The sequence below is a fragment of the Geospiza fortis genome, unplaced genomic scaffold, assembly GCF_000277835.1.
Source record: "Geospiza fortis unplaced genomic scaffold, GeoFor_1.0 scaffold244, whole genome shotgun sequence".
NCBI classification, from domain to species: domain Eukaryota; kingdom Metazoa; phylum Chordata; class Aves; order Passeriformes; family Thraupidae; genus Geospiza; species Geospiza fortis.
Genome location: NW_005054370.1, coordinates 1,848,841 through 1,858,375, shown reverse-complemented (window position 1 = coordinate 1,858,375; position 9,535 = coordinate 1,848,841). Strand labels below are relative to the sequence as shown.

General features: G+C 56.3%; 1 protein-coding gene across 1 annotated transcript in view; it reads right to left on the bottom strand.

Moving 5' to 3' along the window:
- CYGB (cytoglobin) overlaps positions 1–2,711 on the bottom strand; it is a 17,761-nt gene extending 15,050 nt beyond the window's left edge. Inside the window, exon 1 of the mRNA XM_005424553.2 lies at positions 2,255–2,711. Coding sequence (XP_005424610.1) covers positions 2,255–2,397 — 143 coding nt within the window. The 5' untranslated portion in view covers positions 2,398–2,711. The remainder of the gene's footprint in view (positions 1–2,254) is intronic.
- Positions 2,712–9,535: the final 6,824 nt, after the last annotated feature.

Sequence of the window (9,535 nt, the reverse complement as noted above, 5' to 3'; positions counted from 1 at the left end):
CCAGGGCTCCCCTGTGCTCCCAGCCCCGGCCAGGGCTGCCCTGGATCCCCAGCCCTGCTCTCCCAACCTCAGCCAGGGCTGCCCTGCTCTCCCAGCCCCGGCCAGGGCTGCCCTGCTCTCCCAGCCCTGCTCTCCCAGCCCCGGCCAGGGCTGCCCTGCTTTCGGCCACCGCGTGCTTCTTCCCCAGGGAGCTCAGGTGCAGCTCAGAGCTCACATCGGGGCTCAGAGCAGCAGTGCAAAGAGCTCTCTGGGGACAGGGATTGTCACCGGGGGGACACCAACCGGCTGTGCCCTGTGGATCTGCTGCTCCAGCCGGCGCTGCTGGAGGGGATGGTTCCTCTCCCAAATGGCATCAGTCTCCCCAGGGACATGCACCTCACTTCAAGCATCGCAGGGAAGCTCTGGCTGAGGGAGCAGGTGGTGGGTTTAGCTGGGATGTGCCAGGGCACGTGCCATGACTAAGGATGTAAAGGCTCCCAAAGAGCCAGGGTTCACCCTAGCAGGCAGTTCTGTCCTGCCCTGTTGTCACAGCAGGAGAAAACCTTCACCACAGTGCACAACTCTGCCTGCATTAAAAAAAAAAACCCCAAACTGCACCAAAAACTTCTGCTGGGAAAGTTTGAACTGGGACCAGAGCTCGGCCACACCTCGATTCTCCTCATGCCCAACCCTGCTCCAAGCACCATGGGGACTCCAAAAGCAATGAGTTGCCCTGGGTGAATCCCCCATGGCATTGCCATGAGTCCCTCAGTGCCAGCCGTGGGCACAGAGCCACCCTCCCTGTGTCTGTGGGCAGTGGGCACCTGGAAGGGCTGGCAGATGGGGCCATGGCATGACCCAGATGCTGGGCAAGGGGATGGCCATGCATGGCTGGTGACCAAGCCGCGAGCTCAACCTCCTGGAATGGGGCTGAGGGGAATCTTATAACCCCCAGATCTCTGCCATGTCTGCTTCAGAGCCAGCCTAGGTAGGTTTGGTGTCCCCAGCCTTGGAGCTGTCACACTTCCTGACTGCCCTGACTGCCCACACAGACTGGGGGCCACGGGAGAATGGGCTCAGCCATCAGCTGGCTCTGAGAGAAGGAAATGTTTGTGAAGGAGGTGGAGAGGGGGCTCCACTGTCATTTTGGAATCTGCAGAGGGGTCTTGGTAAGAAAATCCCATTGCAGTGCTGGCAGTGAGCCTGCAGGGAAACTGGCTCTGCTCCTTGTGATGTCCAGGGAGGCTCTGCTCCCTGCAGACCCCGTGGGCTCAGAGCTTTAGCTCAGTCAATGGGAAAACTTTCAGATGATTATTAGTGAACAGCACATCCTTCCAAGGGGTTCCCTGCACACCCACAGTGCCCTGGTTCAGGAGAAAACGGGAAGGACACAACCCATCCCTGGGGTGCCTGGTTTTGGGCCAGGTGGGGTCTGACTGGGGACATCCCAGCATTGCTGACCCCAGGGATGAGTGGGGTGGCTCTGGACAGGATCTTCGCTGTTTGCCATTTGGCCATTGCAGGCATCTCACCTGCCCCTCTCCTTGCCCTCTTCACTAAGGGAAACAGCCTGTTGGTGCCATACCCCACTGATACCCCAAACTCCCAGTGCCAGCGGGACCCTGTGGGATTCCCACTTGGCTCTTTCCCGAGGTACCTGGATATTGTTTTACTCCCAGACAACACAAGAACCCCCACCTCCAGAGCATCTCCCCTGCTCTGGCTGCAGGTGCAGAGCTTTGAGCGGCTCTCTGTGCCCCACTGCCATCGGGAGATGCTCCACACGCCCCTCCGGGGCTGCTGTCCCCCCCTGCCCCCTCTCCCGCCCGTGCCCCCCGCTTTTATCTTGGCTCCCAACTCGCATTATTTCACCCGCCAGCCTGCTCCGGACCCGTGCCATCCGCACGCCCTCCCTGCGGGGGCCAAAAACCCCGGAGCCCCGACCCGCCCGCACCGGGGCTGCGCTCCCCCCGCCTCCGCCGCCCCCCAGCCCCGGGGTAAGGTGACCTTAGCATGGAGCAGCTCCCCACAAAGCCCCAGGCAAGGCTCCCCTGCCCCCCCCGCCGCTGCCACCCGGCTCAAAGGTGTGGGAATCCGAGGAGCGCTGTGAATCCCTCCCGGCTCCCAGGCAGCAAATACACCCAGCCAGCTCCCCACTCGCTGTCATTCATCTCCACTCAGTTCTATATATTGTTCTGCCTCTTTCTGAGCTATATAGAGATTCAGTTGGATTTGCTGCTTCCTTTTTTTTTTTTTGGTTTGTTTTTTTAAATACCTGATGAGTATGGAGACCCCAACGTCCTCGCAGTTTGCATATACTCTGCTCCATATCTCTTGAATAACCTTTTTTTCTGCGTCTGAAATTTCTTCACTTCTTTCCCATCTCTCAATCTCCATTTCTCCCTGGACTTTCTCCATGAAAAACAGCCGGCAGGATCCTCCGGGAAGCCAGGAGGAGATAAAGAGAGATGTGTGTGAGCGGGTATATCCTGTGAGAGGAGACAAGGTGTTTGCTCGGCGGCTCTGCGACGTGTGGATGTGTGTGTGTATGTGTGTGTGTGTGTGTGTGAGTGCAGCTGCCTGTCAGCGTGTTTGGATATGGAATTTAAAGAATATCCCGGAGGAATGATGCGTGCGATTAGATGTGAGATCTCCTAGTGCTGCCCATGGCTGTAGTTAGCTTCAGCTCGCCTCGGATGTGTGTGGCTGACTGATGAGGAACTGCCTAAAAGTAAAATATTCAAAGGCATTGCAAGACCAGCCTCTTCACCAATGTGTGAACGTGAGCTCACTTTCTCCCTCTCTCCTCCTCTCTCCCACTCCTCCCTCCTTTCCTCTTTTTTTTTTCCTCCCTGAAAGGGAGGGATGAGAGAGATGTTCTGGGCAACATCAGGACGGGGCTGGCGGGGGGAGGTAGTGCTGGAAGTTTTTTTTTTTTCAGCCCTTTGTAAACAGCTCAGAGGAAATTCAGAATCCAGAGTGCTGAGTTAAAGTTAGCCCAACCGCCGGCTGCGCCGAGTTCTGCCCCGGCTCTGCTCTTTGCACTCCCTGATTTTGCAGGAGGGGATGTTTGGAAGGACAGACCCCTCACCTCCAATTCTTGGGTTGTGAAGAGATGCGGGTCGAGAGAAGATCTCTCTGCCCCCCAAAAGAGATCATGGTCTGTCCCATGGGGACTTTTTAATGCTGAGATTTTGCTCTCCCTTCTTGTGGCACGACCCAGCTGAAAGGGATCCAGAGTTGAGGCACTGGTGAAAGGAAGGTATTATTGTGGATTGCATCGCTCCTGGCAGCGCCCTGGCAGGGAACACCTCCACTCCAGGCTTCCCGCCGCCTCCGTGGGTGTGCTTTTGGGGCTGGTTTTTCCCCAAATGCCATTCCCAGCTCGCTGACAATCCGGCATGTTAAACCCACAGCACAGTCCAGTAGCACAGAGAGCAGGAGAATCCCACAGAGACTTGTAAGAACCGCGAGTGCCCCGGGGGGGTCAGAGACCAGCGGAGCTGCGGGTGCGCCCTGCACACCCTGCCAGGGCAGACGGGCAGACAGACGGACAGACGGGCTGCGGGTGCCGCTCTGGCAGCCTGGCGGGGCGGCTGAGCCCCTTGAGGAGCTGGAGCTTTGCTATTGCAGAGCTGTCGAGGCTTTTTGCTGTATTTCTCCTCCAAACCAGCCTTGGCCACCTCCCCATTAGCAGCCGCCAGACTGGTGGTGTCAGCAGATTTGCTCTTGCAGAGCTAATGAGAGCTGGTGGGGAACATGCTGCCCACAGATCCCGCGCTGTGGGTCCCCCAGGGAACACGTGCTGGGACAGACTGGGAGCTCCACGCAGCCTTGAACCACTTGGTTCAAGAGCAAAGCTCAGCTGGGAGCTGCTGACAGGGTGACAACAGAGCAGTGTGGCCAGCCCAATCCTGCCAAAGGTCAGGAATTGTTCAATAACTCCACCAGCAGCTGCTGAATCATCAGATTTTCACCATGTTGGCATGTGCGTTTTGCCAATTAGCCACATTGGGATGAACAACCATGAGCCCCAGCTCAAATAATGTCCCCAGGCAGCAGAGAAATCCCTCTGGACTGGGGATGGCACAGCTGAGCTTATCACCTTCCCTTGAGGTGCAGGGGAAGAGGTGCTTTAGATCAGGCTGAAACCCAGAGAGACCCAGCTTAAACCCTGAGCAAAACTGCAGTGCAGTGCAAGGGGAAAACATCCCCTTTCAAACAGGGGAAAAATCAAATACTGACCAATGTGAACACTGAGGGGATAATCTGGGTCAAATTGTGGTTATCACCTGCTGTGTGCTTAAAGAAAAGAAATCTTTGAGCTTTTGTACCCGGTGTCTTAGTCCACCCTGGGCTCAGAGCCTGGCGTGTGGTGCCTGGGTGCAGCAGGAGCTTTTCCTCACTCCCTGGTACCAGGAGTCAAAATGTCTGGGCTCAGAAGTCTCAATTAAGAAATATTAGAAAACATTAGAAAAGTAAGTGAGAAATCCCCCAGCTTTTTCCAGGTTTCTGCCTCCTTCCCTGGGCTCACCACGCCTGGCCCTGGCAGGAGCCCAGCCCTGCCATCCTGCTCCACAAAAGGAGGTGGGGAGGGATTCTCCACTGCCTCAAAATCCCAAACCATCCCAAGAGCCCTGCGTTTCTGCCTCTGGTCCCAGAGGTGGGACATAAATCAAGGGCAGGAGTGCAGCGCACGCTGTCACGTGTCTGCCATGGTTTCCATGGTTTCCCATGACTGTTGCTCTCCAGGGCTTGGGGTTAGGAGGCGACTTGTTCCAGAAGGAGGGAGATGCTGCCTGGACACCACTGCTGCCTGCTGGCCCCAGGGGGAGCTCAGCACGGTGCATGCTGCCCAGACAGGGCGCTCCAGGCCTGTGGGGCTCAGGGAGGGGGACAGAGAATTCTGTCCCCATGGCCAGTGCAGACACTGAGGTGGGGTCAGCCTGCATGATCCATACTGAAGAAATCAATCCATCTCTCTCAGGTGATTCAACACCCTGATCTCTCTCCCCTCACCAGCTGAGCATCACAGCCCTCCTGCTTTCCATCTCCTTCCTGTGGTCCTGTCCCTGTGATGGGGTGACGCTGTGGTGCCCTGTCCCTGCTGAGCTTGGGCCTGCTTCTCCCAGAGCTTCTGCACAGCAGGAAGAGATCAATTGCTTGTTCCAGCCATCCTCCATGCCAGCTGCAGAGGGTGAGGATGGGTTTCCAGGCCCTCCAAGCCTCTGCTTGTGGCATGCCAGGTTCCTGCGGGGTCTGTACCCACCTGCCAATGGCTTCTCCCACTCCTCCCGTGCCCTCCCACGCTGCCTCTCCTCCTCTCATGTGCTGGGTGCAATGAGAAATGTACTTGGCTCCTAATCCTTGAGTGGGAGGTAAAGGCAAAAAAACCCAAGACTTCAGCTCCACAGCGTGTGGGATGTGGATGATGGCAGATCCCCACCTTTGACTTCTCCACTGTCTCTGGGTTGAAGGCAGACACCTCAAATCCAGACCTTTGGGTCTGAGTCCACCCTTCCTGGTGCTTGGGGACAGCCTTGTCATTTGTTTCCTGGAGAATACCAGGCCATTTCTTGTGTCCCTTGCAGTGTCAGCTCCCTTCTGACAGACACCATTACTTGGGGTGGTCCCAGGAGACACCACATGAGATCCACCAGGGAGTGCTTTGGGAAGGAGCTGCAGGAGCTGCCCCAGGGCCTTGGTTCTGGTGGGATTCCAGGGCTGCAGTGAGGATCCCTTCTCCAGACCCTCAAGACACCAACCTGGCCAGTCCTGGGATTCTGAGTGGAATAAGGCTGAAGGCACCAGTTCCTCCTTCATTCTCCTCCCAGAGCCATTCTGGGCTACTGGCCTGGAGATGCTGGATTGTCACCCTGACCTTTGCTGAAGCAAAGCCTCTGGTTGCCAGCCCAGCTCACCCAGCTCAGCAGGCCAGGCTTCTCTCTCCCCTTTCCTAATCCAGCCCTGCTGCCAGCTGCAGCGTCCCAGCCTGAAAAGGAATAACAAGACTCCAGGAAACAGCTTTGCAGTGCTGCTACCCAGGGAGGGAAGGATTTAGCCTAAAGCCTGTACAAATGCTCTGTGCTTATTGCAGGTTTCCTTCCCCCAGCTTCTCTGGTCCCAGGAGATCTGTGTGCAATCCTGATGCTCCAGCTCTGTGCTGGCAGTACCTGTGGTCTGAGCATCTCTGCAGGGTCAGGATGGAGGCAAAAGGGGCTGCAGGCAGCAGGACCCCCCCAGATCCAGCTGGGGTGGGATTGTTGCCTGAAGCTCCATCCCAAGGTGGAGGTGATCCCAGTTTGATCACACAGTCATTGTCCCCATTGCTGGAAGGCTTGGTCACCAATTTCCTCAGAAAGACCTGAAGTACTGAGAACTGGGATTTCCCCAGTTCCATGTCTTCAGCTTGGCTGGGAGGAGATGTGCCAGGAAAGTGACAATGAGGGAGCTGCTGTCCCCTCCCAGCTCTGTGACACCTGGGGCAAAGCCTGGAGCAGACATTCCTAACTGATGGAATCCAGACTGCAGGAGGTGCTGCTGGAGCTGTGGGGAATGTGCTTAAACAAAACCAGCCCAGATGCTCCTTCTTACCTGGGAGCAGGGCTCCTCTGCTCTGGGCTCCCAGGGCAGCAAATGTGGCTTTGTGCAGACTGAGGTGCCAGCAGAGCAAACCTTCCAGTGGGACCCCCAAGCTCCCAGAGGGACCACAAGCCCTGTGTCCACTCCAGCCTCAGTTCACACCCCATGTGTGGGAGCAGGAAGCTGTGGGATGCTGGGGACTGGGACAGCAGCAGCACTGAGGTGATGCCTGGGAAAGGAGAATGGGCTGGAGACCCTTGGCAGCAGCAGGCAGGGTGTGATGGGGACAGCACAACCTCCCCATGACCTTAAACCTTACGACAGTTTTTCTGGTTTCCTCCCCCCAAAAATCCCAACCAACCCACACAACCTAAAAATCCCCAAGGATTAGGAAATCCAGGGCAATAGGAAGAAAGGAGGCCTGGGAGAGGGGCTGGTGCTGCCCAGGGCTCTCTGTCAGGGCAGGGCAGGGTAGGGCAGGGTGGGGCAGGGTGGGGTGAGACAACCCTGGAGAACACTTCCAACCCAGATTAACCTGTTCCTGGACTGGGAATGTTGCAAAAACTCCCAGTTCCATACTGGGATTTGGAAGAAACGGAAACCTTGTGATGCAACTGGGAGAGATGAAGCAAGAGACACTCAGGAAGCAGATGACAGATCCAGCACCACAGGGCTTCATGAACAAGGCATTAGCCAGCTGGTAAATTTCCCCAGATCCTGAACAGCCCCCCGTGTCACCCTCAGTGCTCAGCTCTTCCCCCCTGGAGCACAGCCCCTGTCACAGCCAGAGCCTTCAGGGGTAAGCAAGAGTGACAGGGTTATTGGCAAACAAGTTGACATTTCCAAACTGATTCTCTTTGCTGCTCTTTTCCTTCCTGAAGCTGGTCTGAGCATGGCAGGGGTTGCTCAGGAAAGCCAATAAGCTAATATATTCATATCATCTCACATTTGGTGCCAGGACATGAAGTAAACACCATCAGGGACTTCGCTCTGGTTCGAAGACAAGCCGTGATTCTTATTCCGATCACATCATCCCTGCTCCTCGTACAGCTCCATTGATTCATATCTTAACAAGAAAAGCCTTCAAAACCCATTGTCTGCCCCGTCATTCCAGCCCTGCTCTCAAGGGCCAGGCCAAGAAGCATTAACTAATCTGCTCACATTACCTTGCCTTTGAACCGAGCACCTCTCAGCATCAATCAAGAGTGTTTGGAGGTGATACATTCCCGCACAGGGGGCGAGTGTTGGCTGCCAAGGTCCCCCAGTGACCTCAGTGCCAGAGTTAATTGATTCCAGAAGATGTGTTTGGCATTGCAGAGGTCACCCAAGTCAGTGCAGGGGCCAGCACTCAGGCACTGCCCCCTGCACTGGGCTGCCTTCCACACTTGGGGGGCACCCGGGGCTCGAGCAGCCCAGTGATGATGCCCTGTTTGGTTAAGCAGGGCTGTGTGCTTATAAACAAGTCCCTGAAGGAGAAAGCTCAGGGCCTCAGGCAGCATCTGGGGTGCAAGAACGGGGACTTTGCTGGTGTCAGCCTGGCTGGGTCTCGGCGAGGAGAGGAGAGTTTACAAGCAGCAATGGATTCCTCCATGGAGTCCTCCCAGGGATTACAAAAGCCCGGCTGCCGATTGCCAGGGAAAGGCAGGTCAGCTCCTTCAGCCTCTTGGGCTTCAGCTCAGCCAGAAGCCGCTGTTTGTTTGGCTGCAGTGAGTTCCCAGCATAGCAGAACGTGCTCCTGGGGGCTCAGTGTGCTCTGGGGGGGCTGGCAGGGACTCGGGGCTCGGCCACCCCCCGCGCTCCCCGGTGCCTTGCGCAAGGCAGCTCCGCTCCTCCGGCCGCCTGACTTGCACTCAGGAAGGAATTAGTCACTCCTGTCTCCATCTGGCTGCAGGACACACTTGGGATGTTTCTTCCACCGCTCTCAAAAAGGTTTCCCATCCTGCTGGTGCCAGTAACAAGGCCAGATCCATCCCCTTTGCTCCCGGCTGACCCCCAGGTTCAGGAATGGGGGCTGTTTACTGGATTGCCTTAGAGGAATTTGGTTTTACTGACATTTCAAGAGCTGCTTGAGACTGTTGTTTTCAGGGCTTGGAGTACTTTGAGAGGACAAGTCCACCAGGAGAGAATTAACCACAGCTGTCCCAGGTCCCTGCCATGGCTGGGCTCAGAGGGCATCTCTGGCCATGGCTGGATGGTGATGGAAAGCCAGGCTTCCTGGAAAGCTCAGTTCTGCCTTCTTTCAGACTCAAGCACTCAATGAACCCAGACCCTTCTAGGTTGCTTGGATTTGGTTCTGGTTTCAAAACCCTTTTGCAGGAGGAAGCTGTTTTCTGCCTGAGTTATGGGAATGCCCACATTGGGCTTTTCTCAGCTGCCCTGCTGAGGACAATGCCCATCCCATGTCAGCCCCTGTCACTGGGATGGATGGACATGCCCCAAATCATTGGGATGGATGGACACGTCCCAAAATGTCCCTGGATGGATATTTGGCCCTGGGGCCAAAATGGAACTGGGCATGGGGAGAACCCTCAGGGTTGTGTGCACAGCCCCATAGGGAGACACATCCCGTCTTTGATGAGCACCAGTGTTGGACTCCATGGATCAGAGCCCATGCCATGGTGTCCATGTGGGACAGGCAGTGCTGGGGGTGGGGGCAGAGAGCATTCACTGCAGCACCCTCATGGCAAAACCCCACCTGGGGGGCAAAACCCCACAGCCACAGCTGTCTGCAGCTCCCTGCCTGCTCTGGGGCTCTTCTCCAGGTCAGCACCATCCCCATCATCAAGCCCCATGTGTATGTCCACAGATCTGCATGGCACACACAGCTGTCTTCCCCCTGCCCCTCCTGCAGAGGGGCTTGCCAGTTCTCTTTAACCTAAACCCACAAAGTCGCTCCAGAACATGTTCTGCTTCGCAAAGGGCTGAGCTGGGACAAGATATGTGAAGGAAATTCACCGCCCATGGGGCTTAGACT